General features: G+C 36.5%; 1 protein-coding gene across 1 annotated transcript in view; it reads left to right on the plus strand.

Moving 5' to 3' along the window:
- Nucleotides 1-7,067: 7,067 nt before the first annotated feature.
- LOC104603098 (uncharacterized) overlaps nucleotides 7,068-26,439 on the plus strand; it is a 32,991-nt gene continuing 13,619 nt past the window's right edge. The window contains exons 1-5 of the mRNA XM_088904527.1: nucleotides 7,068-7,526; nucleotides 19,528-19,652; nucleotides 21,238-21,275; nucleotides 22,357-22,467; nucleotides 22,557-22,636. Coding sequence (XP_088760653.1) covers nucleotides 7,197-7,526; nucleotides 19,528-19,652; nucleotides 21,238-21,275; nucleotides 22,357-22,467; nucleotides 22,557-22,636 — 684 coding nt within the window. The 5' untranslated portion in view covers nucleotides 7,068-7,196. The remainder of the gene's footprint in view (nucleotides 7,527-19,527; nucleotides 19,653-21,237; nucleotides 21,276-22,356; nucleotides 22,468-22,556; nucleotides 22,637-26,439) is intronic.

The following is a 26,439-nucleotide window of genomic DNA, read 5'->3' on the forward strand; positions in this document are numbered from 1 at the left end:
TTAAGTCAGTACTCTCATACTAGACTGCGAGCTAAAATTCACAAAGTATGAGAGCTAGAATATGCTTACTTGCCCCCCATGTCATTGGGGTTGGTGCCTTTATATAAGCATTGTTTGGCGTGGGCTTCACGCACCATATCAGAGATTTCTCAGAATTCGTCTATGTGGTCCGAGATTCGCTGAGGTAACCGCCATGCACGTTGACCACCCTCCGGATCGTTCGGCATGTGGGCCAACTACCAAGGATCGTGGGAGTGTTTGGATATGCATGCCAAATTTGTCGTCGAGCACATCTCGCAGGTCGCCAGGTAGGCGCCTATGCCAGGCCTCCAGGTCGCGCCAGGGTCAAGCCATCAGTTCGCGCCTGGGCTAGGCCATCAGTTCGCGCCAAGGCCAGGTCGCGCCAGGGCCAAGCCGCCAGGTCATGCCAGAGCCAGGCCGCCATGTCGCACTAGGGCCAAGCTGCCAGTTCACGCCTTGACCAGGTCGCGCCTGTGCCAGGCTACCAGTTCGCGCCAGGGCCAGGCTGCCAGTTCACGCCAGGGCCAGGCCGCCAAGTCGCGTCTGTGCCAGGCTGCCAGCTCGTGCCTGTGTCAGGCTGCCAGTTCACGCCAGGGCCAGGCTGCCAGTTCGCGCCAGGGCCAGGCCGCCAAGTCGCGTCTGTGCTAGGCTGCCAGCTCGCGCCTGTGTCAGGCTGCCAGTTCACGCTAGGGCCAGGCTGCCAGTTCGCACCAGGGCCAGGCCGCCAAGTCGCGTTTGTGCCAGGATGCCAGCTCGCGCCTATGCCAGGCTGCCAGGTGGGACACCATCAACTTGGCTAAGACAAGTTGTTGCCAAAGTGGTTCCAAGTGTCACCTAGTTGTTCTGAGGTGGCATGTGTCACAATATCATTGGAGGGCCAAATCCGCCCTCATCACATCCGTTTGGAGGGAAAAGTGGTTTAGCCTTCAAGTTTGAATCTTTTCTAATAGGATTGAAAATAAAATGAAAAACAAAAACATAATGGTTGATATTATAAAAAATTATGGGGAGTGGGGATTCTCGTGGGAATGGGGATGGGGATAACCTTATCTCTATTAGCAAGGATGGGGAAGGGGATTTTCACAAGGACGGGGATGGAGAGAGGCTCTCTGTCCCTGCCCCGTCCTGTTGCCATTCCTATTCACGAACTATACCTTTCAATCCCTGCCTTGAAAAGGGCTTGATAAGCTTTCAACAGATAGGGTCCATTGGGTTTGCTTCTAAAATTGGAATTGAAATCTAAATCGCTCGGAAATGAAATCAGCCATAATGAAATCTCATTCCCCTCCTTCGAATGAGGAAATGTCATTCCACCAAGAATGGGAATGGGATTCCAACTCTGCCCAACCAAATGATTGGAATCAAAATGATCCATTCCGATATTGATTCTAAATTCCTATTCTCATGCACCAAACAGGCCCAAGATAAGTAAGGAGGATAAATGTTTTTTTTTGAAAATAGGCCTTTGAGCACTTATAGTTTCACAGATAGTTTCATTTCAACCTAGCATACACTTTTGACCATCAAGTTAGAAGACCTATTTAATCTCGTTCCCTTGTTACTTTTTCACATAATGAATGACTCATAAGCAATAATAACATTACATATCATATAGCTTCTTGAAATAAATATAAATTAGAAATGATAAATATATTTATTTATCAAATACCTGGGCCAATGAACGAACAACTTAGTTATAATCCATCCTTCTATTCATCATCCAAGCCTTATCCCAATTATGAGTTCAAATCAACTCCCCACAAGATTGCCTCCCATAATGTTCCACAGCACATCCCCGTTATGTATTGGGAACATCTCCCAATGATGACATCATCATTTCTGATATTATCATCGGGAGATATTCCCAATACATGATGGGGATGTGCTGTGGGACGTTATGGGAGGCAATCTTGTGGGGGGCTGATTTGATCTCCCCAATTATATATGGGGATGGCGGCATAAATCCTGTTTCTGTTTAAAGCCATATCATTCTTTAAATTATGGATATAAAATGCTATAACATAGTACAAAAACAATGTAAAAAAAATATTGGGTTTATTATCTCCAGCAACAAATTCAATGATCATATCTCTACGAATTAAAACAATGAAGATGCGATTTATTCTTTTCAATAGTTTCTTATATACAATAAAATCAAGCACCAATTAAAATCTCCTTATCGGTAATAACCCTATAGATTAAACTACGACATTTATCCACAAACTTTCTCAATTAAGACATTTTGACTAGATTTATAATATATTAGCGGGGATTTGTGAGATGCATAGAAATTAAAGATAAACAATAGAAATATGTAAAAGTATATAATTGTTTTATATAATAATTAATAATCAGTTATATTTTATATACTACTTTTAATATTTTGTTTATAATATAAAAGTAACAATAATTAATTTTAGATAGGGTTGTTTATCAAACATAGGGATTGCAATTTTCTCCATTTTCTTAATCCCCGTGGGGATCTGCCCCGAATGGGGCATGGATGAGGATGATTCCCCCCCTGGTAGGGACGAAGATGGGGAAAGTTTCATCCCCATTGGCAAGGACGGGGAGAGCATTAGTTGCCCCGCAAGGACCTTGACCCCCGCCAATATATATGTATACACACATACGTTTATATATGTATATATGTACACATACGTCTATATGTTAATATTTTTAAAAATATGGTTGAATCTTTTCTAATTGGATTATAAATTTTAATTATTTTATTTTATTTTTAAATAAAATAAAAAATAAAAACATAATGGTTGACATTATAAATAATCACAAGGAGTGGGGATCCCCGTGTACACGGGGATGGGGATTTTCACGGGAACGGGGATGGGGAGAGGCTCCTCGTCCTTGCCCTTCCTCATTGTCATTCCTATTCAAACTAATGAAACTAACCAACCTAATTTCTAGTATTTCCAGTCAAATTTGGTTCAACAATTTCCCAATCCGACTGGGTTGGATCAATTTTGCTTTGGCCATTTGTAAACTAACTAAAATCAATGACCCAGTCATAGATATATATTAATATTTTATATTTTAAATATATTTTATAATATGAGAAAGTGGAAAAATTCCAATATTTTTATGTTAAAATATTTTATATCATAAATTTAATTTTTTAATAATGCCATTGTAATTTAAAAAAAATTAAACTTAACTTTTTAAACCTAATTTTTTAAGTTTAAATCTTTTAAATTGATTGACCAATTCGGAAATTGACCCAAACAGATATAACCTAAGTGACCAACTCCCCAACCTAACCAAGTCGATTTGGTTGGCCAAACAAACTACAAATGGACTGAACCAACCCGTGAACAATAGTTTAATCTCCAATCATTATTAAAAAATTATAGCAAAAATACATAATAAATTAAATTTAAAAAGCTAAACAATAGTAGTTTAAACTCCAATAGTTATTGAAAATTTTCTGTTAAATAACAAAACAAAAACAGATTTATACATGATTATTGAATATATATTTATCACAAAAAATAATAAATAATTACTGAAACACAATAATTATTATTTTTAGTATATATCAATCAAGTTTTTAAAATTATTATTAATAAACAATATATTTTTTGAAAGTTATTTCAAGTATTATTAATTGGTATAAATGAAATTAATTATTTACAGTATTATTTATTTATAGAAATAATATCATTATTTAAAATTTAAAATACTAATTACTTGTTGAATTTAATAATCCATAAAATTATAGTACTATTAATGCATAATTTTGTTATTTTAACTATTTAAAATATAGTTATGTTAATAATTCGTTATTTAAATATTTTGTTATTTAACTAAATATTTAAAATCTTAATCTATTTATTATAATTGAAAGTTATTCAGTAACTATTTAAAATATATTATTAATTGATTTAAAATATTAATTTTAATATTTTGTTATTTAAGATATTTAGTTGTTGAAATATTTAATTTTTAATGTTAGATTTTTATTATTTGAATAACATTTAGATTGAATAATCCAAAAAACCATAATTTATATTGTTTGTACATAATTTCATAATGAATTTTATAAAAATATATAATTAATAATAATATGAATATTATTAATTGGATTATAATTATTTTTTGTTTTTTAATAAATATTTTAAAGTTATTATGTAATTTTGTTAGAATATTTAAATAATTCTTAAATTTTTTAATTCAAACTTTCTTTAGATAGATGTAGATAAAAAGTGGGGGAGAAGATAAATAAGAGTTAGAGATGATTTAGGAGAGAAACTCTCTACTAAATAATCTAGGTTATTTAGATTATTGGAACGTGTGGGAGACTAGGGAGAGAGAGAGAAAGAGAGAGGAAGATTTTATGAAGATTTTTTAGGGAAAGTAGAGTTTCTAATTGGTAGTTTAAAAAATGACATTGATTAAAAAAATTTAAAATTCAAAAAAAGGAGAAAAATTATAGACTTTATTGTTTTAATACACACACACACACACACACATTGAGTTAGGGTTCAAGACAATTAAGTGAGCTCTACTAAACAGTTAATAATTTTATAAATTTTTTAAGACTAAAATGTAGAGTCCTACAAATATTGAAAAGACTTTTCTCCCTTATATTAAGTACTAGCGGGGACCCATGCGATGCACGGGCTTTGTTAAGCGAAAGTTAAACAATATGAATACATAATAATATATGATTGTTTTATATTTTAACTTTTTAATAACCAATATGATCAAACTCAACCTGAGTTGGTTGGTTGTCTAGTATTTTCTTGTCAGCTTTGACTTAGCAATTTTCCAACCCAACCAAGTTAGGTCAGTTTTGGTTTGGCCATTTGTAAACCGATCAAAACTGAACCGACCCGGCCATAAATATATTAATATTTTATATTTTAAATTTAATTTTTTAATACAACAAAGTAGGAAAATTCCCATATTTCATAGTCTAAAATGTTTTTATATCATAAATTTATTTTTAATAATGTCACTATAATTTATTAAATTTAAATTTAATTTTTAAGTTTAAATATTGTGAAAAAACAAACCAAACAAAAAATAGAGCCAAACTGATACAACCCAAGTTGGTGGGTTTTCACTAATCAAGTTGGCAATTTTCTTTGAAAACCATTTGAGTAAAAAATTGAAAAGTATGATTTTCAAAACAAAAGTACCATTTTTTGTTTGACAAAAGCATGCATGTTTGTACTTATGGTGATGGTTTCTAGTGGTTTTGAGGTGAGACCAGTTATGGCACTCTGATTCTAGCCGTAACAAGTAGAGGTAAGGTCGATAGTTTATTAAAGGGTGGTCACACATGACGACCCGTTCGCATGAAAACGAAAACACAATTTCACCAAAAGCACAAAGTATAAAAAGTTAACTTTGTGCTTTTGAGATTTTTCATACTTCTAAAAGTATAAAAACAAAAAGTATAAAGTGCATAATACAAACACTATGTCGTGTTTTTCATACTTTTATACATTAAAAAGTATGAAAGTATTTATAAAAGGCTATCCAAACAAAGCCTAAATTTATAATGAAAATATAATAGATATCTAATAAAAATACAATAATTACAAAAATATAATAAAAACTAAAAATATATTAAATTAATCACTAAATAGTGTAATCTCAAATAATAATTTAATCTCCAATAAATATTAATCTATAAATTATAAAAAATATATAATTATTAAAAACAAATTTATAACAAAAATACAATAAATATGACAAATTAAACTTCAAAAGTTAAATAATAGTTTTTTTAATCTCCAATAATAATTGATTTTTTCTGTTAAATAACAAAACAAAGATAGATTTATAAATAATTATTGAAAACATGTTTATCCAAAAATACACTAAATAATTACTAAAAATAAAATAAATATTAATTTTATTATACATAAATATATAATGAATATACATTATCAATTTTTTTGAATGCTATTTTCTATAATTACTAATTGATATAAGTGAAATTAGTTATTTACAATATTATTTAGTTATTTAAAATTTTAAAATATTAATTATTTATTGAATTTAATAATCCATGAAATTATAATTAGTACTATTATTACATAATTCGTTATTAATTTTGTAAAATATTTAATTATTATCTATACGAATATTATGAAATCTATTATAATTATTTTTCTACTTTTAGGAAATTTTTTAAAGTTATTACATAAATTTTTTATTTTAACTATTTAAAATTTATTCTTGTTAAATATTTAAATAACATGTAAAATATTTAAAAATTTTCATTATTTGAATTTTCATTATTTTAATGTTATTACATAATATTAAATATTTTTATATAATTATGTAGCTATTTTGAATATTTTTTTATTTAGGATATTTAGTTATTGAAATACTTAAATAATGTTTTATTTTTTAATGTTAAATTCTTATTATTTGAATAACATTTAAATTGAACAATTCATAAAATTATAATTTATATTGTTACTACATAATTTCATGATGAATTTTATAGAAATATAGAATTTTCATTAATATGAATATTATTAAATCTATTATAATTAATTTTTGTGTTTTGAATAAATATTTTAAACTTAGTATATAATTTTGTTATAATATTTAAATAATTTTGAAAATTTTTAATTGGAACTTTCTTTAGATCTATATATATAAAAAATGGGGGAGAGGATAAACCGGAGTTAGGGATAGTTTAGAAGAGAATCTCTCTACTAAATTAAAGATAGTTTAAGAGATAAATAGGAGTTAAAAATAATTTAGAAGATAAATAAGAATTAGAAACAATTTAGAAACAAGAAGAGGCATGCTGACGTGCACTGTATTGCTATATATATAAACATGGATTTCTCTGAATTCAGAGAAAATTAGATTTCCATCCAAGAACGTCAGTATTTTAACTGCTTCACCCACTCAACCGTCAACACTATTCAGAATTTCAAGTTGACGTCGAAATGTTTATATGAATTCCTAAACGAGGGTGTTTTAATAAATTCTCAAAGTGACACATCGTCTGTTAGACACGTGCATATCAAGGCGACGAAGCGGTTTTTTTGAGCGGCACAACGAGACGATACGAGACACGAGAGAGAGAACGAAATGAAAAATGTTTAGGAGAGGGAACTTGAAAAGCTTGGTCTCGCATTTCATTGTCTGAGATTTGTGATTGGGAATTGGGATCTTTTGCGACCACAATGGCGGCAAATCCATCTCTCTCTCATTTGTCGTATTCATCTTCGTCTTCAACCTCTCTTCATCGCTGCCTTTTTGCTCGCTCTCCATCTCTGCTTCTTTCTCGTCATTCATTAAAGTATGGATTTTGCCACGAAACTCCGAGAATCCTCACCGTCCGATCCCAAGCAATAAATTCTGGTTCAGGTCCAAGTATTTCTTCGGTCCCTTCTAATGGTGGTGGGTTTGGATCAAACGGGTTGGGGAATCTGGGGAAGAACGAAGCTGAATCTTCGGGCGTATCGTCAGCTTCTTCGGCCATCGATTTTCTCACATTGTGTCATCGTCTTAAGGTACGCCAAACTACCAAAGACTAGAGAGGTGGATTGGTTTTTCCGATTATATGACTACTTTTCCATTGTTTGATTTGGACCTTCTATTTATTAGTTTTTGAATTTAACTAGTTTGGTTTGAGAAATGCCCCGTCCTTAGTTGTGGTAGACGAATTTTTCAATGTACGTGTCGAATGTGGCTAGACTTTTTCCGCTGGTGTTCTTCATTCTCTTTATGGTCGTAGCATGGACAATTGTGTCGGTGCAGTTTATCAAAATTTAGAGACTCTGGAATTTTTTGGTCCTTCACACTTCCAACTACTGAAGTTTCAAATGAATATTTGGGAAAACACCAATATATGGAGCGTACGTATTTCACAGCCTAGGAAGTGAATGATGTTTTTTTGATAATTAGGAAGCGAATGATTTTCCCTCTTCTTTTCTTTTCTTTCCTTTATTTTTTTGAATCATTGATTAGGTGTTGACCTCTTCTGAAGCGGAATAGTTTTTCTAAGTTTATCCTGGACTTTCTTTTTTTTCTTTTTCAAAATATAATCAAAGTAAAATGAGAATGCTATAAAAAATGACAAAAGACTAAAAATGCAGAAAACTTGGAAAATATAAAACCATAAGAAATGCTGTTTAAAAAGAAAATGAGCGAAGCTAAAATTAAGGCATATGATTAGCTATTTCATAAATTCAACACCAAAGAGGGAGAGAACAGAATTTATAAATTGGAAAAAATGAGAAGAAGAAAAGGTAGGCATTTAAACCATGTTAGATGCATTAAAGGGGAAGATTAAAGGGTCTTGATAAAAGATTAGAATTAAGGAAAGATGGAAAACGTTTTTGAAAAATTAAATGAAGAATATGCAGTGGGTGCTAGTGGAGGAGGGATTAGTAACTCTAATAGTACTAAAAAGTAACATATTGCCTTCATAAAACTAGTATTGTTGGAGTGAAGGAGGCACTAAACAAAATTAAGAAGGCAAATGTGTTAGGACCTGATGGTATTCCAATAGAAGTGTGGAAAGATATGGGGTAGATAGGTTTATTATAGCTAATTAAACTATTTAATAAGATAATGAAAACAAAGAAGATTCTAGGTGAATGGAGAAAGTGCATTATGATGTCTATATTTAAAAACAAGGGCAACGCACAAAGTTGTAATAATTATTGAGGAATTAAGCTCATGAGGCACAGTGTGAAACTTTTTTTATGAATAAAAGAAACTGATTTATTATAATAATAAAGAAAGTGTACAAAGGGGATAAGGGGAGAGATAAACTCTCTAAACTCTCCCAAATACAAACAGCAAAATTACAATACAGCCCAAAATAAATGATTGATCTAAAGTTTGTTAAAGAATAATTGATCTTAAGTTTGACATGAAACAAGTATATCAGAAATTGAAAAAAAATAATATTAGTAGATCAAATTGGGTTTATGCCAGGGAGATTAACCATGGAATCCATTTATTAGGACAATTGATAGAAAAGTTTAGAGAGAAGAAGAGAGATCTTCATATGGTTTTCATTGATTTGGAGAAACCATATGATAGAAAATGTATGAGTCTGCAAAAACAAATGCTAGAAACCTATGGGAGAGAGAGTAACTGATGCTGTTGATGTGAAAAAAGTTGAGTGTGAGATGGAAGAAGGCTTCATGGCGACCTCAAGGTGGAGGAATGTTCTGAAAGTGGAGGCCAAGGAATTTCTGTTTGAGGAGTTGAAAATCACGGGACAACCTAGCTTGAAGGTAAGGGAGACGACAATTATATTGGTGGAAAGAAGAGAGATGGTTGAATGGCTCAAAGCCTTTATGGCTGAGGCTGCAGACGAAGGAAAGAAACTAAGCTGGAAGGCAAGGACTACAATAACAGGAAGAAGTTATGTACTGGAGTGTTGAAGGAATGTTTAAGGTTCCAACATCACTCTCTTAGAGTTCTTTGCCAAAGGTAAGAAGCAAATGGTGTGTTTTCCTGAAGGAAGAAATAGCCAAGGATGGAAAAGGGTAGCTGTAGGTTTTCAGGGACTTCTTATGCTGGAAGGCAGAAAAATGTGAGATCTCACAAGTGGGAGTAGATAAAGCTCCCTTTGAGCCTATGGGTTTAAAGCATGAATCTATTGCCTTGGCTCACAGCACAACCATTCCCACTGTGAGCATTAATCTCGGGAGAGAACATTGGGAAAGAATGCTAGTAGTTGAAGCTGAGAAACAAGTCTCAGATTGGATGAGAGTTGCTGATCTTCTGCAGTGTAAATTGAGGTAAGAAGCACCTTCATATTAACTCCTTTTGGCAATCTTAAAGCAATGCTCGATCCCCTTGAAAATTTGGTGGAAGCTGCTTCTATGAGATTTTAAGAAGCTTGGGGGTCCTTTGATGTGTTTAAGTGGACTCCCTCCTCTAACTCAAATCATTCTCAGCTGAAGATGGAGTGGTGGTTCAGGTGTTTCAGTTGACTTTTCATCTTTGGAAACATGAGGTAGCAGCATTCATTGCAGTTTTATGTGGTGCCCACCTTGATGGTGAATTTTGGGGAGATCTTCGTTCAACAGCCCTTCTCTTGAGCGGAGTAAAACTAGAGGGGATTCCCAGGAAGGTGACCTTTTGTGTGGATGGACTGTTTATCCCGGTGTGGTTGGCTTCCTCCATTGGAAGCTGCAATGTGGAAGGAGGGTTGACAAGAAGGAGATGAGCAGGTGGAGGCATAGGTGCTACATGGAAGTTTGGGATTGGAAAATTAGTGGTTGGACAGAAATATTACAAAAATGGACAAGCAAGCTTTAGTTCTTTCAAAAGAGTTGGGCAGTTTGGCTAGTCAAAGACGTGAAGACCAAGCAAATGGACTAGAGCCTATCTGGACCTATGCCCAGGTGGTGATGGGTGGCACCAAAAGAAGGGACTCAAATAGCGCAATATGTTCAAGTTCAAAGGTAAAGCATAATGAGACTAGGCTGGTGGAAGTGATTTTAAAGAAAGGTGAACCAGTGGATCAAACCAGAAGGGGGACTAACTTAAACAGTCACGTGTGAGACCAGGTTGGTAATTGTAGGCCTGTAGAGTCGAGTGAGCCCACGAATTTGGGAGGAAAAATCAAACATGCATGAGGCTTTATTTGACCCAACCTCATTTAGCCCATCCAAGGTTCAAAATATCAATACGTATTGGGCCGATATGTATCGTATCGGTGGCCTCCCAATATGCCCCTATAGTGGGTGTTTCGGAGTCTAACCTGGTTCAAGGGGTAGATGGGCCTTAAACTGACCTCTCTGAACCAGTTTGAAAAAAAAAACTAAAAAAAGACCTCGATATAGGCCGATACGCCCCAACCGGCGTATCAGCTTGTATTGATATTTTGAACCTTGGGCCCATTTGCTAATGTGGTAAATGGGCTGAGGTTAGAAGGCCAATCAGGGACAAAGGCACATGATAACTTAAAAACTCACGTGAGGGAGGGACAACCTAAACCAGATGAAAATTCCGGTCTATCTTCATCATCATTTAGCCCATCCAAGGTTCAAAATATCAATACGTATTGGGCCGTATCGACCGATATGTATCGTATCGGTGGCCTCCCAATATGCCCCTATAGTGGGTGTTTCGGAGTCTGACCTGGTTCAAGGGGTAGATGGGCCTTAAACTGACCTCTCTGAACCAGTTTGAAAAAAAAAAAACTAAAAAAAGACCTCGATATAGGCCGATACGCCCCAACCGGCGTATCAGCTTGTATTGATATTTTGAACCTTGGGCCCATTTGCTAATGTGGTAAATGGGCTGAGGTTAGAAGGCCAATCAGGGACAAAGGCACATGATAACTTAAAAACTCACGTGAGGGAGGGACAACCTAAACCAGATGAAAATTCCGGTCTATCTTCATCATCAGGTTCTTTAGTTCATACCTTAGCTTCTGCCCAGATTGGAAGCTCTTTACAATACAAGTAGAGAGAGGAACTAGTTGAGGGAAATCCAGGAAAGCTTGACATAGAAATAGACCTTGGAGAGAGCACGGGCAAATATGAGGTTTTAAGGAGAGGAAGTTGAGAGTGTGGCTAAGGGTTGTGAAAATGAGGGGGGAGAGTTACTATTAAAGAAGTTGTAGGAGGAGGAATTAGAGAGGATATGAGGAAAAATTTCTTCCCTCCTTGAGGAGTACAAGCACAAAGAAGAATCCTTGGAGGAAAATCCAGAAAAGATCGAGAAATTAAAAGACTTTAGAGAGTGTCTAGGCAAATCGGGGGTAGGAAACAACTGAAAAAAAAGGGAAAAAAGAATAGAGGTAGAGAGATTGATCTCGAACATAGGCGATATTGAATTTATCGGAAGAGGGTAGAGAAGAAGGGCTTCTAAGTAGGGGCCTGGAATGCTAGGTGGGTTTTCAAATTTTTTGTTCCTATGAAAATCATTAGTTGGAATGTGAGGGAATTGGGGAGTGCAAGAAAGAGAAGGATAATTAAGGATCTTGTTAAAAGAGAAAGGCTTGACATTGTGATGTTGCAAGAGACCAATTAGTTGAACTTGATAGAAGATGGACTAGAAGTGTTTGGAAGTCAAGAGGAATAATATGGGTCTTTTGCACCTTCTTGGGGGGGGGGTGCTTCAAGGAGTATTGTTACTTTCTGGAGAGAGGATCTTGTAGAGGTAGTGAAGGAATTAATAGGAAATATTTTGGTGTCTTTGAAGTTTAGATTGGTGGAGGATGGTTTCAATTGGGTGTTAACTAATGTGTATGGACCAAGCAATTACAAAGAGAGGAATGAGTTTTGGGAAGACCAAGGGCTATGGGAGGGCCCATGGTGTTTGGGTGGGGATTTCAATGTAATCCGTTTTACTAATGAGTCAAATAATCCCCAACCAGCGTAAGGAAGTTTAATGCTTTCATCAATAGTAGTGAGCTAAAGGAGCTTCCCCTATTGCAAGCTCACTTTACTTGGTCCAACTTCTAGGAATACCTAACTTGCTCAATAAATTTCTCTTAATGAAAGATGGGAAAGTCATTGGAGGGTTTGATAGCAAAAGCTTTGCCTAGAGTTACTTTTGACCATTGTCCTATTGAGCTAAGGTAGAAACCTTTTAGTTGTGGACCAAAACCGTTTGGATTTGAAAATATGTGGTTGACACACTTGGTTTTTGTTAAAAAGGTTGAGGAATGGTGGAGTGAAGAGATGAGGGGGGTGAAGTGGAAAGGGGCCAGATTCCATAAGAAGTTTAAAAAGATTAAGAGCAAAATTATGAGAGTGGAATAGGAACCAATTTGGGAGAATACAGGAAATGAAAGTCACTTTGATGACCCAAATAGATGAACCAGATGTGAAGGAATCTCAAAGAATCATGAATGCATAGGAAAGAGAATTAGGATGGAGATTAAAGAAGTAATTAAAAGAGGTCCTTTTGTGAGAAGAAATCTCTTAGAGGCAGAAATCTAGGTATAAGCAGATCAAGGAAGGTGATGGAAACAATAAATTCTTCTAAGAAGTATCTAATGGGAGGAGGAGAAACTTAGTGACTAAACTCGAGGTGGATGGAGTGGAATTTGATTCTCAAGAGGAAATTGCCAATTGCTTTGTAGCTCACTTCAAATCTATCTTGAGGAGACCTCTAGCTAGTAGAGTGGAGCTGGCTGATTTGGACTAGTCAAGACTTTCCAAAGAAAATAAAGGTAGAAAGCAAACCAAGAAAGAGGAAGCTGAGTGAATCAGAAAGGCTAAGGCGAGATGTAGAAGAAGATAAGGAGTTCAGTGAGAGGAAGGGTAGAAGAAGAGGGGTTAATTGACAAAGGGATCGGTAAGGGGTAAATAGTAAGTGGAGATGAAGATTCTTAGTTGGAATGTTAGGGGGTTGGGAGGAGTTAGGAAAAGGCCTTTAATAAAAGAAGTAATAAAAAGAGAGGATCCGGATGTAGTGTTGATTCAGGAGTCTAAGATGATGGAGTTTGATAGGAGATGGGCTAGATCTTTGTGGAGGGTAAGGGGCATTAACTGTGTTATTTGTCCTTCTTGGGGAAGGTCGGGAGGATTAGTAACATTGTGGAAAGAAGAGGTTTTGGAGGGAGTGGAAAAGCTGATTGGGAAGTTCACTGTATCTATTAAGTTCATACACAGGGTAGACATGTTTGAGTGGGTACTAACCAATGTGTACGGTCCAACTGGTTACAGAGAAAGAAGCGAGTTTTGGGAGGAATTGGGAGACATTAGAGGACTCTAGGAAGGCCCATGGTGTTTAGGAGGAAATTTCAATGTCACCAGATTCACAGAGGAGACCAATAGTGTTAGGAGAGGCAACAATACTAGCATGAGAAGATTTAACAGCTTTATCAATAGCTTTGAGTTGAAAGAGGTTCCTTTTCTGCATAGTCTGTTCACTTGGTCCAATCTTCAGGAGAACCCTATATGCTCTAAGTTGGATAGGTTCTTATTCACAACAAATTGGGAGGAGCATTGGGGGGCTGTTAATTCTAGAACATTGCCTAGGGTAACATCAAATCATTGGCCTATTACCTTGGTGAGAGAGGATCTTGGCACTAGAGGGCCCACACCTTTTAGATTTGAGAACATGTGTCTGTCTCACCCTGGATGTATTGAGTTGGTCAAAAATTGGTGGAATGACAATAACCCGATGGCTAATTGGGAGGGTATGAAATTTCATTGGAAGTTGAAGGAGATTGAAGAGAGAAAACAGGTAGTGATCAATCAAATTGAGGAGTTGGATGCCAAAGAGGGGGTAATTTGAAGTGAGACACAAGCAAGAAAGGTGGGAACTCAGGAAGCAGTTAAAAGACATCTTATACAAAGAGGAAGTCAGCTGGAGGCCAAAGTCTAGGCATAAGTGGGTGAAAGAGGGAGATAGGAACACTAAATTTTTCATGCAATGGCCAACGGTAGGAGGAGGAATAGTCTGATTTCTAAGTTGGAGGTTGATGGGGTGTCCTTAACTCAACAGGATGATATTGTGAGGGCCTTTGTGGAGCACTTTTAAATCTATTTTTATAAGGCCCTTAAACCTAAGAATCTGGGTAGAAGGGTTAGAGTGGCCAAAATTGTCCGATGAGAATAAGAAGTCGCTCAAAAGAAAGTTTGAGATGGGGGAAATAAGGGAAGCAATATTTGTTCATGGTAGAAAGATAATTGATTAGATCTTAATAACAAATGAATGTGTGAAGGAGATGAGAAGATCGAATCAAGGTTTCATATGCAAATTGGATCTTGAAAAGGCCTATGATTTGGTGGATTGAAGTTTCTTATTAGTAGTGCTTCAGAAGTGTGGTTTTGGGAATCGATGGTGTAATTGGATGGATAGATGTCTCACATATTGCTATTATTCAGTTTTAGTTAATGGGGTAGTAAATGATTTCTTCCCAGCCTATAGAAGCCTAAGACAAGGTGATCCGTTCTCCCCTTTCTTATTCACACTGGTTGCTGATGTGCTTAGTAGACTTTTATCAGAAGCATATAGGGCATAATCAATAAGAGGGTGGAGAATAGGAAGAAATAGAGTCTCAGTAACTCACCTCTAGTTTACAAATGATATTATAATATTTTTGTGAGGGATGTAATTTGTCGAGGGTAAGGAATTTGAAGAATCTTATAATTCTTTTTGAAAGTGCCTTTAACTTGAAAGTAAAATTGAGAAGTTTTGGAATTTGGAGCCTATAGCTGCCTGCTTAGAGTGCACCATTTCTGAGTGGCCCTTGACATACTTGGGACTCTCTCTAGGTGCTAATCTGAAGGAGAGTCGGTTTTGGAACCCATTGGTGGAAAAGTTTGAAAAGAGACTGACGGCCTGGAGAAAGAATTGTATTTCTCTTAGGGGTAGAGTAACTTTAATTAGGGCCACACTTGCTACATGCCAACCTGCCTATTTATTTTCTACCAGTCTTTAGAATACCTTCTAGGGAAGCTAAGAGGATAGAAAAACTAATGAGGGATTTTCTGTGGGAGCTAGGGGAAGAGAAGAACCTGGTGGCTAGTATCCATGGCTGTTTTGAAAATGGTTGGGATGCTGGGGTATCTTGACGGGTGTTACAACACTTTGGAAGGCGATTTTTTGGCATCCTACCTAAATTCCTTGGGCTTGTAAGGTATGATGTCTGCTTTGGCACTTCTATTCTTTTTTGGGAAGGTGTTTGGGTGGGTATCCAACCATTGAAAGAAAGAAACACAACTCTTCTCAGCAAATGGTTGTGGAGATTCCCTCGGGAACCAAATGCTCTTTGGATTGATGTCATCACTAGCAAGTACGGGAAGCATTCTAACAGTTGGGATAACAATATTCACTTGGACCAGGTCAAAGATACCAACTTTTAGAAAGGTATAATCTCAACTTATCATTTTTTCATATTTTGTATCAGATATGAAAGATACCAACTTTGGGTGGGTATCCAACCATTAAGTTCTGGACTGATGTTTGGTGGGGTGACTCCACATTGGTCAATTCCTTTCCTCGCCTTTTCAACCTTACCTTAACCATGAATCCCATGTTTTGTCCTCATCCCTTACTCAATTTAACTGGAACCTAAACCTTAGAAGACCGATAAGGGACTTAGAACTTAGTGAAGTTACTAGATTTCTGCACACCCTTAGAGAAGTGTACCTCTCCCCAAATACCCCTGACCTTCAAGTTTGGACCCTTCACCCGTCAGGTAACTTTTCAACCAAGTCTTGCTTCGAGGCTCTAATAGAGGAAAAACAGACATCAAAACAGTTCCCCTTCAAGAGAATTTGGTGCTCCCATACCCCATCCAGAGTTTGTTTGTTTTTTGTTTGCTTGTTTGTTTGTTTGTTTGTTTGTTTTTGTTTTTGTTTTTGTTTTTTTTTTTGGTGTGTGGGAGCTAGTTTGGAGAGGATTAATACTTATGACCTTCTCCAGAAAAAGAACCTTGGAAGATCTTATTTCTCCCCACATGTCTCCTGCTTCTGTTTAAAAGCTGGGGAATCATCCAACGACATACTGTTTCACTATGAGGAAACCAAGAAATTTTGGAACTTCTTCCTCACCCTATTTGATTACAGTTGAGCCTTCCTAGAGCATGTGGCAGATTGTCTAAGACAATGGACATGAAGAGGCTTAAGTGAAAGAGGGAAGACGTTGTGGTAATCAGCAGCTCATGCTATTCTTTGGAGCACATGGGAAGAGAGAAATAATCATGTGTTCAACAGTAGAACAAGAAATCATGAGGAACTCATTTCCATCATATCTCATAGATGTTTCCTTTGGACTTCCATTTCAGAGTACTTTAAAGGAGTCTCCATCTTTGATCTCCAAAGGAATTCAACAAACTTCATAAATTCCAAACATGTCTTTCACCACCCCCTGCATCTTCAGAACTGCTGAGGAAGGGGAGATAACCTTGTATTTTGATGGAAGTGCCATCGGAAATCCAGGTGAAGCAGGAATTCAAGGTGTTTTCAGAAGAAGAGATGGTAACATTAATTGGGATAGCCTCTTCAACAAAGACTGAAGTCATGGCAGCATTAACTGGTATCAGGATTGCAAGAGATTTGGGTTATTTGAATATCACCATCAAAGGAGATACAACAAACACTATCAAGTGGTTAGCTCATCCTGACAGAGGCCCCTGGACTCTAGTTCACTACTTGGCTGAAGCAAGAGACATTCTTTCCACCTTGAACACACAGTTGTGTTGGGTCCCTAGGAAGTTAAACTCTAGCTGACGGTCTAGCAAAGGCTGGTGTTCACAGGGATTACCATTTTAGTGATAGTTTTCTCCCTGTATAACTCTTTGAGTTAGTAGTTTCTGTGTACATCTTCTCATGTGCCCCTTTTCCTTTGAATAAAGTTATTTTCTTTTCAAAAAAAGGGAGCCTATTTCTCAGTTCCTCTCTCCCTTGGTCCTCCTGTTGCCTTTAAATTGGGATTTTGGGTTGAATCTGTTTGTGTCTATAAACTTTTACTTCTACTGGGTTCTGTTTGTCTGGACCCTCTTAAACCTGACAGTAGAATTTGGACTTCGACCTCGAGTGGCTCCTTTACTTGAGCCTCCTTCGTTAAGTCCCTATGCTCTACTCCTCCCTTTGCTGTTCCTAGTTAAAGAAATTTGGTCAAGGCCTATTCCCCCCAAAATAGTTGTCTTCTGTTGGGAAGTTTTTCATGGTAAGATAATACTTTGGATAACCTGCAAAAGAAGAGACCTTATTTGTGTCCGTCCCCAAACTGGTGTACTCTGTAAAGTGTAGAATGAGGACTGATACCATCTACTAATTCTTTGCTCTTTTGTTGTAGACATTTGAAATAGGTTTTTATGTTGTTCGGGTGCAGGTGGAACTTGCCATTTTGAAGCAAATTTGCAATTTGATCCGCCTACTTTTGGGTGGCCAACTAAAAGAGAGAAACCAATGCAGTAATGTATCAGAGAATCTCTTTTGTAGACTATTTGGGAGGAAAGAAATGTTAGAATATTCCAAGAAAAGGAAAGAAGCTTGGTTGAAGTCAAGGAGTGTATATTGACAAGGGCAATCCTTTGGCTAAAAAGTTCAGATCTTTTCCTGGACTATTCTTGTGATGATCTTTGAAGGAGTTGGACAACAGTGGCTTCCACTTCCTCCAAAAAGAATAAAATACAAGCAAGGTGGATATCCCCTTAGGAGGGTGTTGTAAAGTTGAACTTTGATGGGAGTGGTCAAGGCAATCTAGGGCCTTCGGGTGTAGGAGGGATCTTGAGGGATTAGGACAGCAACATTCTCTTATTATTTTCAGGTCCACTGGGATTTGGAGACTCTACAAGGGCTGAGTTACTAGTTGTACAAGGATTACAAATTGCCAACCAACTTGGAGTTGAAAATTTGATAGTGGAGGGATACTCTAAGGTGGTAGTGGGTTGGTTGTTGGATCTGGATACTGTTATTTGGGGCTATAGGGAGATTCTTAAAAAAGTTCATAATTGTATCCCACCAATTGTATCCAAAATAGTTTTTCGGACCACATTTTTCAATACTGCAGGGTCCACCTGAATCTCACCACCTGCTTGATGGGTTTGAAAATTGAAAAGTTCCTCTGTAACGTGTTTATTTGCTTCTTTCTGCCTACCTCCATGTGTCAACAGAGGAACCAATGGAGCACCCCTGCCATTAATGCTGCCCGTACACTGTTCCCTCCCTCACCTCCCCTGATTCTCCTGAGCTTTCCACCACCACCTCCTTCCTTGTTGCCTGTGGAACTCCCCCTCCCCTGCACTGTCCCTAGAACGGCACTTGAAGCTGAACTTTGATGGGAGTAGTCAAAGCAACCCAGGTCACTCTGGAATTGGAGGGGCTTTTAGAAATAAGGATGATGTTGTTATGGCCTTATTCTCAGGTCCTGTGGGAGTAGGAGACTCAATAAGGGCTGAATTACTTGCTAACTTACAAGGAGCCCAGATTGCAAATGAGCTAAGAGTGGAGAATTTGGTGATTGAAGGTGATTCTAAGGTTGTGGTGGTGGGATGGTTAAAGGATTTGGAGTCTATCTTTTGGTGCTACAGGGATGAAATCAAGAAATTCAAGTGGTTAACAAGAAACATGAATTTGAGATTACAATGGGTGGGGAGATCGGCTAATACTATGTTTGGTTACTAGCCAAGCAAGGGGCAAATAGGGATAAGTTGTATTTGGCCCAATTGTGATTTGTTTCTTCATTTGTGATTTGTGTTTTCAGTTTGGAGGTCACAGCTCATGCCTTTCCAAGGGCTGCTTGTAATGCTTGATTTTCTTGATATTAATAAAATCCTATTTCATAGAAAAAAGACTTGCAAAGATAACATGCTGATGTAGGGATGCCCATTCCCCTTGCTATCAGCTTATCCCTCATTAGACATTTGCTCAAGGCTGCTATCCATGCCATGAAAGATACTTTAAGATACCTGGGGTCTATTTATTATTTTTTATTCATCTTGATATGGTGTCAATATTTTTCTTCTAAACATAAGAATGTGGTGATTTTTTGAAGACGACTTATTGTACAGGAACCTTTTTGTTTTAATATTGGGATTTCTCCAACCTTTTTTCCTTTACTTTTTTTTTTCTTCAGACAACAAAAAGGAAAGGATGGATCAACCATGGAATTAAGGGTGCTGAATCTATTGCTGATCACATGTATCGCATGGCACTAATGGCTTTGATTGCTGGTGACCTTCCTGGTGTGAACAGGGAAAGGTTAAATTTAGCAACAGCATCAATAAATTTCTACATAAATTTTCTAATATCTTTGTTGTTTTTTACATTGTAATATAGAATTTTGTTAAACCACTCTTGTTTCATTGATTTGGGTACAAGTTCTGCTCAGTTAACTTGGTACTAGAAGATCATACAGAACAATTGGAGGAAAGGGAAAAAAAGACAATTGTGCAAATTAATGGGATATAATAGAAGCTGCAGTTATGCTTCCATTACTTTGTAAATTCTGGTACAAAGGGCTAGAAAAGTGAAGATGGCCTTGATGAAGGTTGTAAATCCTCTAATGTTAGGATTTATATACTGTCTTAGTTGTAATATCGAATAAAAACATTTCATTTAAATCCATAAGCATTTAAGCTTCTAGTAGAATTTAAATGATCCATGAGATATAAAGAATAACATGAATTAGAACTTCAGCCTTGGGATTGTATATCTTGGTAGGTTACTTTATTTCTAATTCAATTTATAATAGACCATGACATTGCTATTAGTTTCCCTTGTTTGATTGTTAATTCCCTTTAAGGCACTTAGAAAGAAATTTGAGGGTTCATTTGGTTCCCTGGATTAGGTGCCTGGAATTGGAATCAGAACTGCCCATTCTGATTCCAATCGTTTGTTTGGTCACAATGGGATTCCAATTCTCATTCTTGGTGGAATGGGATTCCCCCATATGGGGAATGGTCATTCCAGGCTCCCTCTTGGGAATGGGATCCCACTCTAGAGTCTGTCAAGAAGTAAATAACTCCTAAGTGCTGACAAAAAACCTCTAAACCCTAATATTAATAAAATATTATTAAAGTAATAATAAGATAATAATAAAATAGTAATAACAAACTACTAATAAAATAATAATATAACAAAAACAATAAAGCAATAATAAAATAATAAAACAATAATAAGAAAATATTAATAACTAATACAATGAAAATTTTCAGTTGATTCCGATTTCGACTCCAAATGAACCAAACAGCAATAATTGGAATCTGACTCCAATTCCTGTCTGAACCAAACAGGCGTTGGGAATTAGGTGATTCTGATTCCCATTCCAATTCCGATCCTGACTGCAAACCAAAGGGACCCTGAAACTGTGTTTGCCTATTCTATGTTAGGCAAACCAAAAATGTAGTGCCACTATTAACCATTGAGGGACAGTCTAGATTTTGAAGATACACATGGAACACTAGGATAAATAGGATACATTAAGACATGAATAAATGAAAGCAAATAAATCATAGAAAGAGAAATAATATCTATGCCAAGCTTACTTAAATAAAAAATAAACTGTTTTCCATGTGCAGTCTGATGTTAGGATCCAGAGGAACTGAGTATTCAGTCTAGCTGGCAACTATCCAGCCTCCCTGATGTGGCGATGCAACTTCCAAGCACCCTTACCACCAGGAGACAAAAACATAAACTTTCTGTCCAAGAGATAAAATTGAATGTCAACTATTTGAATGATTGTATCATAATTTTTTAGTGTTGTACCTTTTTCTGTTGCTCTTTGGTTTACTTTCCAAGTTCAGGGGCTTATTTAAGTTTTTAGTTTTTCTTCTCTTTCTAACAGGTGTATTAAGATAGCAATTGTGCATGACATTGCAGAAGGTAGTTTAACTCTGAATCTGTTTCTTTTTCTTATTGTTTTCTTTCTTAGTACTATTCATGCTCAATATTGATACTCAAAATATTTGAGTAACTGATCAAACAATGTTTATATAAGTTTTGCCAATTAAGTCAACAGGTTCTTATTCTGTCAGACTGTCACTACCTTCTCTGCTTAATAATGTAATTTGTGCTTAATTTTGATATTTAAATGTCACTGCATATTCTTGTCATACATGTACCAATTATGTTTTTCAGAAACTCTTTGGCATATAACTCAAATGCATTTGTGAACTTGGATTTAACATTTGCGTTGTGTTCTTGTTTATGAATTCGTTGTTGTGTGTATACTGTGGGTTTAACACCAGGCGAGGTGCTTTACTGCCTTGCTAATTTGCTAAACTGTTCAAATTGTTATTTGTCTTGATAGTCTGACATTCTCTATTTTCTTTAGTGTCTGTGTACCTGGTCATCTACACAAAAGGGAAAGAATATAATATGGAGTGAAAATGTTGTAAGATTGCGGAGAAAGAAAAGTGAGAGCAATAGGTTCTATTCTACATGCCATTTTCCACTCAAATTCTGTATAGTAGCCTGCAGCTGCTGAATAGTCAGCACTTTGTACATTTAACAGAAAACAGAGAGATGTGAAAGACAGGGAAGACCTAAGCTTGGGAAGAGGAATTGATCTAAGAGGAGGGAAGTATGGTTTTATTGGAAGAATGTCTTTATTTTCAATGAAAAGATGCAATGGCAAGGCAAGGTGTAAATAGAGATGGGGTGTTCCTGGGAATATGTAATGATCTTGGGGGGGGGGGTAAAGTGATGCCAAAAGTGGGAAGAGAAGGCTGTGCTAGCCTAGGCGGGTGGTTCTTATATTGCATTCATTATTTTAATAAAAGTTGAGTTATTCATCAAAAAGTGAAAGTAATTATCATTTTAAAAGCATAAACTTATTTGATTACATTTTACAACTTCAATTTCATCTTTTGATCTTTTTCACCCAATATAATCTTTTACTTACAAGTACGCATACAACTTTTCCTACTTTTGGTGATTGAAAATTCTTACTTGGTTTTGCTAGCAATTGTTGGAGATATAACACCTGCAGATGGTGTGCCAAAAGCAGAGAAGAGTAGGCGCGAGCAAGAAGCATTAGATGAAATGTGTGAAGTACTCGGCGGAGGATTAAGGGGTATTTGATGCTATTTTCTTGGCTTAACTTAATTACAAGCTTGTTTTTACTCAGGGAAACAGTACTTACAATAATTGGAATATGTGCAGCTGAGGAGATAAAAGAACTTTGGGCAGAGTATGAAAACAATTCCTCTATAGAGGCTAATCTTGTTAAGGATTTTGATAAAGTATGTATTTTCTTGAATGTATGAGACTATGAATTTTAGTATGGAGTAAAGAGTTTTTTTTTTTTTTCTGAGAATATATGATGTTAATACTTGAGCTTTCCTACATAATATGTGGATGCAATTGTTGGCATGCGAGGATTGATACCTTACATCTGCTTGGTCCTAGAAGTCTCCAGGGTCAAAAAGCAGAATTCTAGATTACTATAAGCAATTTGGTCTTGATCTATTTCTTTAGATGGTCAAAATAATTGTGTTGAATCTCAGAAAAAAAATCTTTGATAATAAATGATGATCATGCTAATTCTTTGCCCAGGAAATCCTTGTTAGTGTGTGGGTGGGTGGGCGGGAGGTTGTGGTGGGGGGAAGGGTGGGGGTTGGACATTTGTATTTTAGATTATCATCTGTGTTGTCATTCTCCCTTTATTACTTTATCTACCTGCAAAATATGTGAATGCAATTGTTGGCATGCAAGGATTTATACCTTATATCTGCTGGGTCATAGAAGAGGAATCTCCAGGGCCAAAAGGCAGAACTCTAGATTGCTATAATCAATTTTTTTCTTGATCTATTTCTTTAGATGGTGAAACTAATTGTGTTGAATCTGAGAAGAAAATGTTTGATGAATTATCAGAAATGTTGTCATTCCCCGTTATTGCATCTGGTGACACCCCTGAAAGGCCCACTTATATCTAAAGGTTCATTCTGATTAATAAGTGATTGACTAACCACTTATTATTTGTTAGTGGTGCACATAAGTGTTTCCTTTACTCTGTTAACATTTTGAAACTTTCACAATGACGCTAATATCCCTCAAACCCATGTTTAAATAGAAGGAACTGCAATAGCTACTCCCATCAACAACTTCAACATGATAGTTTATGCAGACTTTAGATAAAGACCGTTCAGAAATAAATATAAGCTCTTATCCCAATGTGATCTAATTAGTCATCAGAGGTTTCAGATTGTTCAGAAATATATATGAGCATGAGCTTGCTAAAAGGTCTATCTTCCACATGGAAACATGGTTTGGTTCCTAAAGGACCCTGCTTCTTCCCCTCTTAACCTTAAATTTACTGGACACTTTTCAGTTTAGAAGCCTTTGCTGCAGTGTTTAAATTAAGCCCCTTTTGTGTGCAGTTCTTAAGTTGAAAAGTTGAAACTTTGGACAGATAATATCACTTGGGAAAAATTCAAATACAAGGTTATACTGACCTGAGGTAGTATGTGATCTATCAAGAGGTTCCCCTATGGCCCTATCTTATGGACAATTGAGATTTTTTTTATCAGCAAAACAAATAAATTTATTAAATTAAAAGATAGATGAAATTAATACAGTCAGTTGACAGGACTGTAAACCCAACAACACAACCAAAAATTACGTAGAAGCCCAAAACAGTTGCTGCCTCAAAACTCCTTGCCTAACAAGGACATCAGCCATCCCATTTGCAGTCCTTACCCATTTGAATTCAGCATTTATGTCCTCACCCATTTGAATTTAGCCATTCCACGAGATATGTCTGCTACAATTTGCCCATGAGATAATTAGCTTTGAGTCACCTTCCACCACTATCTTTCTATAACAATGTGTTAAAACGTGGAGGCATGATGCGAGGTGTTTCACTACCTAGAGGCATGAGGCATAGTTCAGAACATAAGAGGCGTAAGCCTCCCGAACACAAGGAGGTGTAAGCCTCCTTAAGAGGAGGGGGGATGAGGAGGAAGAAGAGGAAGAAAAATCTCATTTTCTTTATTTTTAATAATTTTTTTTTATATTAAGAAAAATGAAGATGCATAGCACTAGTTGAAAGGGGGGGGGGGGGCTTGTCGAAATAGAGGCAAGCGACCAAAGCGAGTGAGCCGAAAAATATTTCAAGTGCCCCAAGTCCTTAGTTTGGAATAGGCTTTGTGAGAACTATTTGAGCTTTTCAATGCCATGCTCATCACTTCCTATTGTAATAATAATGTCATCAACATAAACTGCCAACACAATCTTTCCAGAGGTAGTATCTCTATTGAACACTGAATGGTCAACCCTACACTGTGTCATAAATCTCCCAAACCAGGCCCTCAGAGATTGCTTCAACCCACAAATTGCTTTCTTCAACTGGAACACCTTTCCTTCCTCCCTCTAGCAACATAACCTGGAGGTTGCTCCATATACACCTCCTCTTCTTGGTCATAGTGGAGAAGTGCATTCTTAATATCCAATTGAAACAACAGCCTATCAAAATGTGCAACTAGAGAAAAAAGTACACTAACTGAACCCATTTTAGCTACATGTGAAAAAGTATTAGTGTAATAAACCCCATAGGTCTGTGTGTACTATTTGGCTACTAAGCGTGCTTTATATCTCTCCACACTACCATTTGCAAGATGCTTAACATTGTAAACCCACTGACAACCAATTGCTTTCTTCCCTGGAGGAAGAGAAGTAATGTCCCAAGTATGATTAAATCAAGAGAAGTAGACTCTGTTGATGAGAAGAAAGAGACATTTTCAAAGGTCACATAAGGAAGGGAAAAGGAGCGAAGAAGAGAAGGACTATAGCACTTATACCCTTTTTTGGGTCCAAGAGTACCCCCAAAAAGACACATTTAAGGGAACAAGCATCTAACTTATCTAAACCTGGACCTAGATGATGAACAAAACAAACACACCCAAAGACACGCGGAGGTAAAGGAAGCGATGATTGAGAAGGAAAGACAGTAGAGAAGGGAGGGGAACCACGTAACACCGAATATGGCATATGATTAATGAGAAAGAAAGAAGTAAGAACAACATCACTCCAATATTTTTTTGGAACTGGCATTTGAATCAAAAGTACCTGAGCAATGTCAAGTAAATGTCTATTTTTCCGCTCAGCTACACCATTTTGTGGTGGAGTAAAGGAGCAGGACAATTGATGTATTATGCCATGAAACTCAAAGAACATACGAAACGAGCGTTGGAAATATTCTTTTGCATTGTCAGATCGAAAAAATTTAATGGAGATGCCAAGATGATTCTTAATTTCAGCATAAAAGGAGAGAAAGATATTAAACACTTAGATTTCATTAAATAAATCCAAGTCATCCTTGAAAAATCATCAACAAAGGAAAAAAATATTTAAAACCATTGTAAGACTCAACTAGACAAGGACCCCAAACATCTAAATGAACAAGTTCAAAAGGCTCGAGACTCTAGCAGATTCCCTTGGAACAAAAGAGATGCGATGATGTTTACTAAGCTGACAAACTTCACATTGTAACTCATGAACAAACACAACATTTGGAACAAAACTATTGAGAGCTGGAAGAGAGGGATGACCCATCCGACAGTGCTATTGCAACAATGTAATGGAAGAATGAAGAGCTGTCTGTGATCCACCGCCATCTAGATTATACAATCCTCTAGCTTCATGCCCGCCACTAATCGTCTTCCCCATCTTGAGATCCTAGAAAATACAATAAGATGGAAAGAGTGAGACGGAGCAATTGAAAGATTTTGTTAACTTACTAATAGACATAAACTAAGGGGAAACTTAGGAACATATAGAACCGACAACAAAGAGAAATCAGAAAGCAAAGTAATCAGAACCGACAACAAAGAGAAATCAGAATGCAAAGTAATGCCACCGGTACCAAAAATAAGAGAGGTAGTACCATTAGCCAAGGTAACCGATTGGGTGGTAGAGGGAGGGGATAACGATGCAAATAAGTCTGAGGACCCAATCATGTGATCTGAGGCCCCATAATCAATAACCAATGATTTAGTAGAGGAAACGAGACATGTACCTAGCTTCGCAAGAGTTGCAGTATTACCAG

Source organism: Nelumbo nucifera, chromosome 4, assembly GCF_055504915.1.
Source record: "Nelumbo nucifera cultivar China Antique chromosome 4, China Antique-T2T, whole genome shotgun sequence".
In the NCBI taxonomy this organism is placed as follows: domain Eukaryota; kingdom Viridiplantae; phylum Streptophyta; class Magnoliopsida; order Proteales; family Nelumbonaceae; genus Nelumbo; species Nelumbo nucifera.